This window comes from Triticum dicoccoides, chromosome 5A (assembly GCF_002162155.2).
Source record: "Triticum dicoccoides isolate Atlit2015 ecotype Zavitan chromosome 5A, WEW_v2.0, whole genome shotgun sequence".
In the NCBI taxonomy this organism is placed as follows: domain Eukaryota; kingdom Viridiplantae; phylum Streptophyta; class Magnoliopsida; order Poales; family Poaceae; genus Triticum; species Triticum dicoccoides.
Genome location: NC_041388.1, coordinates 254,034,922 through 254,050,042, shown reverse-complemented (window position 1 = coordinate 254,050,042; position 15,121 = coordinate 254,034,922). Strand labels below are relative to the sequence as shown.

The following is a 15,121-nucleotide window of genomic DNA, read 5'->3' as shown; positions in this document are numbered from 1 at the left end:
GCTTGGGCTGCCATTATGGGAAGGAGATAGAAGATCTGAAGAATAAGGCAAGTGATTACGTGAGATCTGTGGGATTAGGCAGGTTTTGATGGGCCCATCCTGAAAATCACAGGATGGTGTGATTACGTGAGGGAGCATTCCCACCATCATCGCGATAAAAGCGGCCAGCTGCCCTGGACGGATCGCTCCACGCATGGGAATCGCTCGCTCCCGCGAGCGATCGCGAGAGAGTAAAGTCGGAATCAAAAAGACCTAAACCATTTGGCCAGGCCTTTCGAGTTTGGACCTTCTCCCAAACCCTGCCGCGGAATTGCCATCGAGGTTGGCAGAAATTACGGCCAAAAATCCACTCGGGTTTTTTCCCAATCCGACCTGACGGCTTGGTTCCTCTCTCGCTCCCTCCTTGGTTCCCTCCGCCTCCTTCCGATCCCGCCCCCTCCCCCGCCGCTACCCTCCCCGACTCCCCTCCGCTCTCGGCCCCCGGCTTCGCGCTCCTTCCCGACATCCCTCCGCTCCCTCCCACACCCCAGTTACCTGCCCATCAGCAAGGTCACCGTCTCCCTCCTGCCTCCACTCCAGTCACCTGCCAACCAACAAGGTCACCGTCTCCCTTCTGCCATAAACGTAGCCGGCTGCCCGCAAGGCCACAAGGTAAGAATATCTGACATTGTTAATTTGGCTGCCCTCCAGAATTGTTTCTTGTATTTATGCATGTTTGGATTTGCTGAATCTTTTGCATGAAACTTGCCCTGCACGTGTCCCCTCCGTTCATGGATCCATTAATATTTTAGTAGTGGTAACGAGAATTTATGTCCGAGCATGTGAATTGAAAAAATGAACCAAGGTGTGGAGCTAGGTAGTTGCTCAGATTCTTCAGGTCTGAATTACTGTAGCCATTTCCCTGCAAAAAGAGGAATTGCTGTAGCACTTAACCAATTTATGTACAGTACTTGTCTGTTGGAGCCTTGTAGGCAATGCATGAATTTTTGTAGCAAAATTGTTGTCTTCCACAGGGAGTTGGTAAGTTATACAGTCATACATGTTTGATGGCCAGGCAGTGAATAAATTGTACATATGGCACATGCCCTTAAATGTTAAGGCTGTATCTTTTACTTATTTTTTTGTACTGTTATAACGTGGCTACAAACCCTAAAATAATATTGGAACTAAAGTGAATCGGATTGGCTGTAGTCATACTGATCTAGCAATATATTTTGGCAGCCATGAGAAGAGTACTGCTCTTGTTGTTTTGCACATTTCTTTAATACGTTCACATATGCATAGATTTTTTGGGTGCATGTATGTATGCGAGAGTATGTTTACAGATGATACATTTATGCTTTTACAATTTATGTTGGCACAAAAACATCCGAACCTTGCTCTTATTTGGCATGCCACTACAAAAGTTATTTTAAATTTTAATGTAGCACTTTGTTGCACTAAGATACTATCGACCAAACAGACCACAAATAAGTCTAGGGGTATTAAAGATTTTGTAGCATTCACCACAGATAATAAACTCAAAATTTTAGAACCATTCAAACAGGGTATGGGCCTCTCAGGGCTTCCCCAGACCGGAGCTCCTGTTAACAGTTCATCTTAGGCTGGTTTATGCACAAGACGAAGCCCTTTAGAAGGTGTAATCAGCTTTTTTTATGGTCACACGACTTAGGGCACAATTTGGCTCGTTGGCAGCTTTTACAAACAACCTGCAATACTTGCATGTATTATATCGTGTCACATTCTCCTGATTGTTATGAACAGCTCCTGAACCATGGATGACTATGGGATCCGTCTTCTATGCATCTCCAGGGCATAACTCTGCACCCTAAATTAGTCATAGAAGTGTTTGTTACTTGTCCAAAATGCAAATGATGTATGGTAGAGTCACTTGCCATGTACTCCCTCTGTAAACTAATATAAGTAGAGTACATAGTGATCTAAAAGATCTTATATTAGTTTACAGAGGGAGTACATATGTAAAAGTATGAGACTGAACAAGTACTGCATGGGAACAGTTCTAGTGCTATTTATAAGAAAAACATTCTAGGACTAGGGTTAGTATTTTAGCCGTTGGTCACCCTGGTGAGGTACACCATTTGTCTTTAAAGGGCAGTATTATTTTTGTTCCGATAAGATTACTAAGCTAGTAGTTTTCATTTATGTATTTTACTGGCCTATTGATTTGGTAAGAAAAGCATTGGTGAAAGTGTATCTGATGTTGGATCTGGATCTAAATAGGGCCCAGCTCAGCGTTCGACATGTCTGGACGTGAGGTCCGTGAGTATACCAATCTCAGCGATCCTAAAGGTTCTTGATTCATCACTCTCCTGTAGCCAACAAGCTCTTACCCTTTCTTGTCTGTCAGGCATTTTAATTGGGATCATTTTGATGACAATTGGGGTTTGTGCTGTGGATGTGCAGATAGGAAGTCGGGGAAGGGGAAGGACAAGATCGATGATGAGGACGTCACCTTTCAGCGCATGGTTGCAAAGGTTAACCGGATTGTATTGTTAGTTTATTACTGCTACTGCATTTGATGTATATCTAAACACATTATTTTAAATATCTGCATATAAGATGTTATTATATCGAGTCTTACTTTTCTGCTATGTATCCATTTTTTTAAAGAGAAATAGTTTCATTAGCTGCTAAAATATAATTTAAAATTCAATGAAAAAGAGGTTAAATTCAGCCAAATTAATAATTTTGATGTCTGAATGAATGGATTTGCCAAGTTTTGCATTTATGTGGTGTCAATCTGGCATAGTGTCGAATGTGCTGGGGTGGTGATTTGCTTCTTTACATGTTGCTGTGCTAGAATATGCATTATGTCTGGCTTGGTGCTTCTGATATAGAGTAGTACAGTTGACGTTATCAGAATAAGTGAAAAATTAATGTACTGACGGACTGAATTCCATAGCTTTCTCTAGACTGATAGATCGTCCAATGTGGTCAGAAATATTTACTGGGCTGCCTTAGGTTGAGGTTGTGTGCATTCTCTGCTGAGATCATTGGTTTATTGGTAGAATAACATTTATATTACTTGGTAGCTGGGGCTGTGAGATGTCACAACATTTCCTTGCAAGCTCGATTCCGTTACTACTGCTACCAGTTGAGTTTTACAACGCAATGTTCTGATAACATGCCCTCACAGAAATTTTGGCTCTCCACTGGGCGGTTGATGCCAACAGATGCCGGATGTTGCCGGTGAGAGGGGAGGCTACCTTCATGGACGGGGAGGTATTTCATGCTTTTTTCAAGGGGGACTCCATGCCGGTTGCTCGTTAACCGCTTTTTTGTGTGTTACTTTTATGTTTTTCAGCATTGGACAGTGATGATTTGCTTTACCTCAAAGAGCAAATGGAGGCTGAGGAAGATGCAGAGCGTCTTCTTCGCCGTACAGAGAAGCGGGCATTCGCTGCTTTTAAGATATCCTCTCTTTAATGAAACATCGTAGCTTGCATTTTACAAAATAAATAATGTTTGGTGAATACGATCCAAGCCTTCCTCTAGCTCCTGGTATGCCAATTTGCGATAGTACACATATTTACCATTTGATTTATTATTCATCATGTGGAATAGCACAGTAGAGACATGCCTTGCCAGGGGTGGTTTTTTCATTTAACTTGTCTTGCAATTTCCCACATCGTTATTATGTGCTTTGTTTCCGTTAGTTGGAATAGCAGAACAGAGGAGCATACCTAGGCAGGGGTGGTTTCTCATTTAGATTTGTGTATGCTATAGTCTGTTTGATTTCTTTAACCCTCGCCTCACAAAGCAGCGACTCTAGCTTATTCTGCACCTGCTCTACCCGCCGCTCTTTGTGTCGACGCCAGGCCAAAAAGCGACATAAGGTAAGCTACTAAGCTGTGTTCATCAAACATTATGTTTCCACCCACCGCGCCCTCTCGTAACGATAGCGCATACCTGATTGGCAGGCAACGGGATCTCTTGAAGAACATTGTTGGGATCAAACCGAAGCGACCCAAGGTTTGCAGCCCTCCGCAAGCAGCAGAGAATGACGGACCTAAGCAGAACCAGGAAGTTTCTGTCAGCAAAATGTCTTCATGTCAGAATGAACCAAAGCCAGCTGAAGCAACAGAGTCTAGGCCACAGAATGTGACTGGAAGCTTGCTTGGCCTGGCGTACGAGAGCTCGGATGAAGAATGACCAGTGGTGTAGGGAGTCACTGTAGGCTGTAGGCCGCGTGTTAGTTCATCTGCAACGTTGCTAGATTGTGTTTCTGTGCGGGAGTTCGGGGTAATTCAAGAACTCTTTCTGCTGAAAATCAAGCTTGAGTCACTGAATGCTTCTCTGGAATGTTCTGTTCTGGACACAGACGCATCCGTTCTTCGTGCAATATTGTGAGTGATTCTGCGTACAGAATCTTTAAAGGCGCTATCGGGTGAGTCCGTGAGTAATTCTGCGTACAAAATCTTTAAAGGCGCTATCTGACGCCTCAGGTGCACGTCATCCCAATCGTTGTTCATCCTGCAGATCGCCATCTATGCCTCCCTTCCCTGCAACGGCCGGACCTCCATCTGTAAGAGCAACTCCAAGCGCCCGCCCACCCAAACGGACGGCGCTTTTTGTCTGTTTAGGTCGGTCGCCCATTCGGTGTCCGTCCTGTTTATCATTTGAGTCGGCAGTGCGCCCACCGCGCCTATCCATATTTGTCGACGTGGCTGGCTGACCGCCCATTTTTAACAAATATGTACACTTTTTTTACATTATTTCACAAACAAATGTATAGTTTCACAACCAAATAAAGCACAGTTTCACAACCAAATAAAGCATATTTTTATAAGCCAAATAAAATTTAAATTGTTTCACATAGTTTTACAAGCCGAATAAAAATTAAATTGTCTCACATAGTTTTACAAGCCGAATAAAAAAGATATATCTATTGGTTGCCAACATGAGCCCACGTATGCTCAAACAAATCATTTTGCAGCTGCATGTGAGTTTCCCAATCATGTATTTCATGATGAAATTGGGTGAACTGTTCAAACATTGCCGCTCCTCCATCTTATGCACAACATTCTCATCCTGAAACTGAAACCCTTGATCGTAGATACGTTTTGGACGCTCATCTTCTATGATCACATTGTGCATGATCACACAAGCAGTCATCACCTCCCACAACTTCTTCGTGCTCCAAGTCTTAGTAGGATACCGAACGATGCCCCATCGAGATTGCAAAACACCAAAGGCACGCTCGACGTCCTTCCTAGCACTCTCTTGCTCTTGGGCAAATCTTTTCCTCTTCTCTCCGACAGGGTTGGGGATCGTCTTCACAATAGTAGTCCACTGAGGATAGATACCATCACCTAGGTAGTATCCTTTGTCGTAGTTGTGGCCGTTGATGGTAACATTCACCGGCGCGCTATTGCCTTCGGCAAGCCTTGCAAACACCGGCGAGCGTTGAAGCACGTTGATATCATTGTGTGATCCGGCCATACCGAAGAAAGAGTGCCAGATCCAGAGATCTTGTGAGGCCACGGCCTCAAGTATGACAGTGCAAGCCCTGACATGGCCCTTATACTTCCCTTGCCAAGAAGAAGGGAAGTTCTTCAACTCACAGTGCAAGCAGCCTATGCTGCCAAGCATCCCTGGGAAGCCCCTGCTGGCATTCATCGCCAAAAAGCGGGCTATATCTTGAGGAGTCGGCTCTCTCAAGTACTCAGGGCCAAACACAGCAATCATAGCCTTACAGAACTTGTACATGAAGTCTAGGCATGTAGACTCACTCATACGGACGTACTCATCAATGAGATCACCGGCACTCCGTATGCAAGCATCCGGACGGCTGTAGTGCATTTTCGATAAGATGAGAAGACAATCTTTCCAAGGGCATCCTCTTTGCACTAGAAATAGTCATCGTATCCGACCACCCCCTCTCTAATATGGTTGAAAACATTCCTACTCATACAAAAACGCCGCCGGAATTTCTGATGTTTAAACAACGGGTTGGTTGTGTCAAAGTAGTCCTTCCAAAGAAGGAAATGTTCGCTCTCTCGGTTGCTATTCAACACCGGAAGGTGCCCTCGGAATGGAGCCACGGAACAACGGCCACTGGCTATTAAGGTGGTGATGGACCAACACAACAGCCAAGATCTCCTCCTCATCATCAGACGAGGAATCGTCAGAGTCGCAAAGGAAATTATGGAAAAAGAACTCGTCGGCAGAGTCCATTTTGTACCTTGGCAAAGTGTCGAACAGCTTGCGGGCGTTGACAAAGGAGTGGGCCGGTGAAGTGATGCGCACCTCCCTTGGACCAGGTGGCTGGCCTGGAGGTGTCCGATGAGCGTGCCGGCGTCAGGATGAAGGAGTTGGCCGGGGCGACGAGGCGGCTTCCTGCTCGCAGCGGAATCGGAAGGTGGGGGTGGGAAGCTTCGGTGCCCCGCAGCGAGACGGTGGTGGCGGTGACGTGGGAGGTGGCAGCGTTGGGGGGAGATGTGTCGGCACCGACTGCTGGCAGAGGCACCAAAAAATGGGCAACGCGGCGGAGGCGGGCGAGGGTTTGTTGTCGATCTTGGGGTGGGAGAGGATGGCCAATGTGCCACCGACTAGCGGGCCAGGGGGAGAAGTATGCGGGCGCCGTGCGTGTCCGTTTCGTGTCCGCGCCGACGCAAATGAGGCTTAAAATTAGGTCGGGAATGGGTCGGCAGGCGGACGAAAAGCAGAGGCGCGTCCGTTTGGGTCGGCGCGTTGGGCCGACTTTTCTGTCTGCGCCGACCCAAGCTAACGCGCGTTGACGAAATGGGTCGATGTGTTGGAGTTGCTCTAAGGGCATGTCCAATGCTGATTCGTTAAAACACGACTAAACATCCGGACTGCATGATCCGAACACTTGAAGGAAATATGCCCTATAGGCAATAATAAGTTGTTGTTTATATTTCCTTATATAATGATAAATTTTTATTATTCATACTAGAATTGTATTAACCGGAAACTTAATACATGTGTGAATACATAGACAAACAGAGTGTCACTAGTATGCCTCTACTTGACTAGCTAGTTAATCAAAGATGGTTAAGTTTCCTAGCCATGGACAAGAGTTGTCATGTGATGAACGGGATCACATCATTAGAGAATGATGTGATTAACTTGACCCATCCATTAGCTTAGCACTATGATCGTGTAGTTTATTGCTATTGCTTTCTCCATAACTTATACATGTTCCTATAACTATGAGATTATGCAACTCCCGAATACCAGAGGAACACTTAGTGTGCTATCAAATGTCACAACATAACTGGGTGATTATAAAGATGCTCTACAGGTGTCTCCGACGGTGTTTGTTGAGTTGGCATAGATCAAGATTAGGATTTGTCACTCCGTGTATCGGAGAGGTATCTCTAGGCCCTCTCGGTAATGCACGTCACTATAAGCCTTGCAAGCAATGTGACTAATGAGTTAGTTGCGGGATGATGCATTACAGAACGAATAAAGAGACTTGCCGGTAACGAGATTGAACTAGGTATTGAGATACCGACGATCAAATCTCGGGCAAGTAACGTACCGATGACAAAGGGAACAACGTATATTGTTATGCGGTTTGACCAACAAAGATCTTTGTAGAATATGTAGGAACCAATATGAGCATCCAGGTTCCGCTATTGGTTATTGACCGGAAGTGAGTCTCGGTCATGTCTACATAGTTCTCGAACCCGTAGGGTCCGCACGCTTAACGTTCGATGACGATCGGTATTATTAGTTTATGTGTTTTTTGATGTACCGAAGGTAGTTCGAAGTCCCGGATGTGATCACAGCCATGACGAGGAGTCTCGAAATGGTCGAGATATAAAGATCGATATATTGGAAGGCTACGTTTGGACACCGGAATGGTTTCGGACAAGTTCGGGCATTTTCCGGAGTACCGGGAGGTTACTAGAACCCCCCGGGGAGTCAATGAGCCTTATTGGGCCTTAGTGGGAGAGAGGAGGAGGAGGCCAAGGTGGGGGCGACCCCCAAGCCCAATCCAAATTGGGAGGGGGGCGGCCCCCCTTTCCTTCTCTCCCTCTTCCTTCTTCTCCTACTCCAATTAGGGAAGGGGGGAAACCTACTCCTACTGGGAGTAGGATTCCCCCCTTGGGTGCGCCATGAGAGGGCCGGTCCTCGCCTCCTCCACTCCTTTATACACGAGGGAGGGGGCACCCCATAGACACACAAGTTGATTGTTTAGCCATGTGCGGTGCCCCCCTCCACATAATTCCACCTCGATCATATTGTTGTAGTGCTTAGGCGAAGCCCTGCGTCGGTAACTTCATCATCACCGTCATCACGCCGTCATGCTAAAGAAACTCTCCCTCGGCCTCAACTGGATCAAGAGTATGAGGGATGTCACCGAGCTGAAGGTGTGTAGATCGCGGAGGTGCTGTGCGTTCGGTACTTGATCGGTTGGATCGCGAAAACGTTCGAATACATCAACCGCGTTTCATAACGCTTCCGCTTTCGGTCTACGAGGGTACGTAGACATACTCTTCCCGTCTCGTTGCTATGCATCTCCTAGATAGATCTTGCGTGATCGTAGGATTTTTTTTGAAATATTGCGTTCCCCAACAGTGGCATCCGAGACAGGTCTATGCGTAGATGTTATATGCACGAGTAGAACACAAAGGAGCTGTGGGCAGGGGTATATACATATTGCTTGCCGTCACTAGTTGATTCTTGATTCAGCGGTATTGTTGGATGAAGCGGCTCAGACCGACATTTCATGTACGCTTACGCGAGACTGGTTCTACCGACGTGCTTCGCACACATGTGGCCAGTGGTGTATGTTTCTCCAACTTTAGTTGAATCGGTTTCAATGAACATGGTTCTTTCTCAAGATCAAAAAGCAATCACTATACTATGTTGTGGTTTTGATGCGTAGGTAAGAACGGTTCTTGCTAGAAGCCCGTAGCAGCCACGTAAAACTTGCAACAACAAAGTAGAGGACATCTAACTTGTTTTTGCAGGGCATGTTGTGATGTGATATGGTCAAGACGTGATTATATAAATTGTTGTATGAGATGATCATGTTTTGTAACACAGTTATCGACAACTGGCAGGAGCCATATGGTTGTCGCTTTATTGTATGAAATGCAATAGGCATGTAATTGCTTTACTTTATCACTAAGCGGTAGCGATAGTCGTAGAAGCAATAGTTGGCGAGACGACAACGATGCTTCGATGGAGATCAAGGTGTCAGGACGGTAACGATGGTGATCATGACGGTGCTTTGGAGATGGAGATCAAAAGGCACAAGATGATGATGGCCATATCATATCACTTATTTGATTGCATGTGATGTTTATCCTTTATGCATATTATTTTGCTTAGTACGGCGGTAGCATTATAAGATGATCTCTCACTAAATTTCAAGGTACAAGTGTTCTCCCTGAGTATGCACCGTTGCTACAGTTCGTCGTGCCGAGACACCACGTGATGATCGGGTGTGATAAGCTCTACGTTCACATACAACGGGTGCAAGCCAGTTTTGCACAAGCAGAATACTCGATTTAAACTTGACGAGCCTAGCATATGCAGATATGGCGTCGGAACACTGAGACCGGAAGGTCGAGCGTGAATCATATAGTAGATATGATCAACATAGCGATGTTCACCATTGAAAACTACCCCATCTCACGTGATGATTGGACATGGTTTAGTTGATATGGATCACGTGATCACTTAGATGATTAGAGGGATGTCTATCTAAGTGGGAGTTCTTAAGTAATATGATTAAATTGAACTTTTGACGAGGACATCAATACCATTGTTACACCCACAACCCCTGCTGCTATACATACTGGACCAATTACTAGAGCTTGCGCATGCCAATTAAATTATCAGGTACTTTCGTTTCTTGGTAATGATTCTAATGTTCATGAGAATATGATGCTGCCTAAATTGGATACATTTGTTTTGCTTACAAATGAAGGGCCTGTCATGGATAAGAGGGATGAACACTGGAGCAAGACCAAGCATGGAGATGATGGCATGCACAAGGGGATCAAGAACGGAGTTACAAGTGATGATTTCAGGACTTTGAAGCCACCATAAGGAGTGCATGAAGCCTTGGACGAAATATACAAGATGTCACTTCATAAATTTCATCCAGAGGCTATTCTAGGTGCTGTGTCACCTTATTATTGGGCCAGGCCCATGTATTTTTGAAATACTTAAGTATAGGCTGTTTTTAGAGTCCGTACGTGTGGGGAAACAAGAGTTAGGGTTGGTTTCAGACCCCTCCTCCAAGGGCCACGAAATTCCCCCCTCTTCCTCCATATATATAGCCCTTATGGCGTTGTTTAGACTTTGGGTTTTGTTTAGATTAAAGTTCGCCATAGTTGCAACTTCGCGTACTTCGCTTGTGTTCAACGACCAGACAAAGGCGTCACAGAACCCCACCTTGATCAATAAAGCTTTCCTATTATATTCGCAATATCCAGATTGCAATCTTAGTTTCTTGCTTGTTCTTCGTTTGCCTGCAAGAAAACAGACCTTCGTGATCAGGTTGATCGTGCTCCGGCGTGGTCAATAACTGAAGGAAATATGCCCTAGAGGCAATTATAAAGTTATTATTTATTTCCTTATATCATGATAAATGTTTATTATTCATGCTAGAATTGTATTAACCGGAGACATAATACATGTGTGAATATATAGACAAACAGAGTGTCACTAGTATGGTTATGTTTCCTAACCATAGACATGAGTTATTATTTGATTAATGGGATCACATCATTAGGAGAATGATGTGATTGACATGACCCATTCCGTTAGCTTAGCACACGATCGTTTAGTATGTTGCTATTGCTTTCTTCATAACTTATACATGTTCCTATGACTATGAGATTATGCAACTCCCGTTTACCGAAGGAACACTTTCTGTGCTACCAAACGTCACAACGTAACTGGGTGATTATAAAGGTGCTCTACAGGTGTCTCCGAAGGTACATGTTGGGTTGGCATATTTAGAGATTAGGATTTGTCACTCCGATTGTCGGAGAGGTATCTCTGGGCCCTCTCGGTAATGCACATCACTCAAGTCTTGCAAGCATTGCAACTAATGAGTTAGTTGAGGGATGATGTATTATAGAACGAGTAAAGAGACTTGCTGGTAACGAGATTGAACTAGGTATTGAGATACCGACGATCGAATCTCGGGCAAGTAACATACCGATGACAAAGGGAACAACGTATGTTGTTATGCGGTCTGACCGATAAAGATCTTCGTAGAATATGTAGGAGCCAATATGAGCATCCAGGTTCCGCTATTGTTTATTGATCGAAGACATGTCTCGGTCATGTCTACATAGTTCTCGAACCCGTAGGGTCCGCACGCTTAACGTTATGATGACAGTTTCATTATGAGTTTATATGTTTTGATGTACTGAAGGTTGTTCGGAGTCCCGGATGTGATCACGGACATGACGAGGAGTCTCGAAATGGTCAAGACATGAAGATTGATATATTGGAAGCCTATGTTTGGACATCGGAAGTGTTCCGGGTGAAATCGGGATTTTACCGGAGTACCGGGAGGTTACCGGAACCCCCCGGTGACTTAATGGGCCTTAGTGGGCCTAGGTGGAAGAGAGGAGAGGATGCAAGGGCTGGCCACGCGCCCCTCCCCCCTAGTACGAATAGGACAAGGAGAGGGGGGCGGCGCCCCCCCTTCCTTCCTTCTCCTCCACTCCTTCCCCCTCCCAAGTCCTATTCCAACTAGGAAAGGGGGGGAGTCCTACTCCTGGTGGGAGTAGGACTCCTCCTGGCGCGCCCCAAGCCTGGCCGCACCTCTCCCCCTTGCTCCTTTATATACGGGGGTAGGGGGGCACCCCAGAGACACAACATTAGATCATTGATCTCTTAGCCGTGTGCGGTGCCCCCTCCACCATAGTCCACCTCGATAATACTGTAGCGGTGCTTAGGCGAAGCCCTGCGTCGGTAGAACATCAACATCATCACCATGCCGTCGTGCTGACAAAACTCTCCCTCAACACTCAGCCGGATCGGAGTTCGAGGGACGTCATCGGGCTGAACGTGTACTGAACTCGGAGGTGTCGTGCGTTCGGTACTTGATCGGTCGGATCGTGAAGACGTATGACTACATCAACCGCGTTGTGCTAACGCTTCCGCTTTCGGTCTACGAGGGTACGTGGACAACACTCTCCCCTCTCGTTGCTATGCATCACCATGATCTTGCATGTGCGTAGAATTTTTTTTGAAATTACTACGTTCCCCAACAGTGGTATCAGAGCCTGGTTTTATGCGTTGATGCTATATGCACGAGTAGAACACAAGTGAGTTGTGGGCGATATAAGTCATACTGCTCACCAGCATGTCATACTTTGGTTCGGCGGTATTGTTGGATGAAGCTGCCCGGACCGACATTACGCGTACACTTACGCGAGACTGGTTCTAGCGACGTGCTTTGCACACAGGTGGCTGGCGGGTGTCACTTTCTCCAACTTTAGTTGAACCGAGTGTGGCTACACCCGGTCCTTGCGAAGGTTAAAACAACACCAACTTGACAAACTATCATTGTGGTTTTGATGCGTAGGTAAGAATGGTTCTTGCTCAACCCGTAGCAGCCACGTAAAACTTGCAACAATAAAGTAGAGGACGTCTAACTTGTTTTTGCAGGGCATGTTGTGATGTGACATGGTCAAGGCATGATGCTATATTTTATTGTATGAGATGATCATGTTTTGTAACCGAGTTATCGACAACTGGCAGGAGCCATATGGTTGTCGCTTTATTGTATGCAATGCAATCTCCCTGTAATGCTTTACTTTATCACTAAGCGGTAGTGATAGTCGTAGAAGCATAAGATTGGCGAGACGACAACGATGCTACGATCGAGATCAAGGTGTCGCGCCGGTGATGATGGTGATCATGACGGTGCTTCGAAGATGGAGATCACAAGCACAAGATGATGATGGCCATATCATATCACTTATATTGATTGCATGTGATGTTTATCTTTTATGCATCTTATCTTGCTTTGATTGACAGTAGCATTATAAGATGATCTCTCACTAAATTTCAAGATAAAAGTGTTCTCCCTGAGTATGCACCGTTGCCAAAGTTCGTCGTGCCCAGACACCATGTGATGATCGGGTGTGATAAGCTCTACGTCCATCTACAACGGGTGCAAGCCAGTTTTGCACACACGGAATACTCAGGTTAAACTTGACGAGCCTAGCATATGCAGATATGGCCTCAGAACACTGAGACCGAAAGGTCGAGCATGAATCATATAGTAGATATGATCAACATATTGATGTTCACCATTGAAAGCTACTCCATTTCACGTGATGATCGGTTATGGTTTAGTTGATTTGGATCACGTGATCACTTAGAGGATTAGAGGGATGTCTTTCTAAGTGGGAGTTCTTAAGTAATATGATTAATTGAACTTAAATTTATCATGAACTTAGTACCTGATAGTATCTTGCTTGTTTATGTTTGATTGTAGATAGATGGCCCGTGCTGTTGTTCCGTTGAATTTTAATGCGTTCCTTGAGAAAGCAAAGTTGAAAGATGATGGTAGCAATTTCACGGACTGGGTCCGTAACTTGAGGATTATCCTCATTGCTGCACAGAAGAATTACGTCCTAGAAGCACCGCTGGGTGCCAGGCCTGCTGCTGGAGCAACACTAGATGTTATGAACGTCTGGCAGAGCAAAGCTGATGACTACTCGATAGTTCAGTGTGCCATGCTAAACGGCTTAGAACCGGGTCTTCAACGACGTTTTGAACATCATGGAGCATATGAGATGTTCTAGGAGTTGAAGTTAATATTTCAAGCAAATGCCCGGATTGAGAGATATGAAGTCTCCAATAAGTTCTATAGCTGCAAGATGGAGGAGAACAGTTCTGTCAATGAGCATATACTCAAGATGTCTAGGTATAATAATCACTTGATTCAACTGGGAGTTAATCTTCCGGATTATAGCGTCATTGATAGAATTCTCCAATCACTGCCACCAAGCTACAAGAGCTTCGTGATGAACTATAATATGCAAGGGATGGATAAGACAATTCCTGAGCTCTTTGCAATGCTAAAGGTTGCGGAGGTAGAAATCAAGAAGGAGCATCAAGTGTTGATGGTCAATAAGACCACTAGTTTCCAGAAGAAGGGCAAAGGGAAGAAGAAGGGGAACTTCAAGAAGAACAACAAGCAAGTTGCTGCTCAGGAGAAGAAACCCAAGTCTGGACCTAAGCCTGAAACTGAGTGCTTCTACTGCAAGCAGACTGGTCACTGGAAGCGGAATTGCCCCAAGTATTTGGCGGATAAGAAGGATGGCAAGGTGAACAAAGTTATATGTGATATACATGTTATTGATGTGTACCTTACTAGAGCTCTCAGTAGCACCTGGGTATTTGATACTGGTTCTGTTGCTAATATTTGCAACTCGAAACAGGGACTACGGATTAAGCGAACAGTGGCAAAGGACGAGGTGACGATGCGCGTGGGAAATGGTTCCAAAGTTGATGTGATCGCGGTCGGCACGCTACCTCTACATCTACCTTCGGGATTAGTATTAGACCTAAATAATTGTTATTTGGTGCCAGCTTTGAGCACGAACATTATATCTGGATCTTGTTTGATGCGAGACGGTTATTCATTTAAATCAGAGAATAATGGTTGTTCTATTTATATGAGTAATATCTTTTATGGCCATGCACCCTTGAAGAATGGTCTATTTTTGATGGATCTCGATAGTAGTGATACACATATTCATAATGTTGAAGCCAAAAGATGCAGAGTTGATAATGATAGTGCAACTTATTTGTGGCACTGCCATTTAGGTCATATCAGTGTAAAGCGCATGAAGAAACTCCATACTGATGGACTTTTAGAACCACTTGATTATGAATCACTTGGTACTTGCGAAACGTGCCTCATGGGCAAGATGACTAAAACACCGTTCTCCGGTACTATGGAGAGAGCAACAGATTTGTTGGAAATCATACATACAGATGTATGTGGTCCGATGAATGTTGAGGCTCGTGGCGGATATCATTATTTTCTCACCTTCACAGATGATTTAAGCAGATATGGGTATATCTACTTAATGAAGCATAAGTCTGAAACATTTGAAAAGTTCAAAGAATTTCAGAG

General features: G+C 45.0%; 1 protein-coding gene across 2 annotated transcripts; it reads left to right on the top strand.

The window, feature by feature from the left end:
• The first annotated feature begins 248 nt into the window (after positions 1–248).
• Positions 249–4,343, top strand: LOC119300854. Of its 2 annotated transcripts, XM_037577742.1 has the most exons (7): positions 249–651; positions 2,242–2,310; positions 2,425–2,495; positions 3,195–3,243; positions 3,326–3,432; positions 3,778–3,857; positions 3,942–4,343. In XM_037577742.1, the coding sequence occupies exons 2-7, from the start codon at positions 2,262–2,264 to the stop codon at positions 4,171–4,173; spliced, it is 588 nt and encodes a 195-aa protein (XP_037433639.1). In that variant the 5' UTR covers positions 249–651; positions 2,242–2,261; the 3' UTR covers positions 4,174–4,343. The 2 variants fall into 2 exon arrangements, with proteins under 2 accessions (XP_037433639.1, XP_037433640.1); XM_037577743.1 differs by lacking the exon at positions 249–651 and having other exon boundaries at positions 2,255–2,310; positions 3,158–3,243.
• Positions 4,344–15,121: the final 10,778 nt, after the last annotated feature.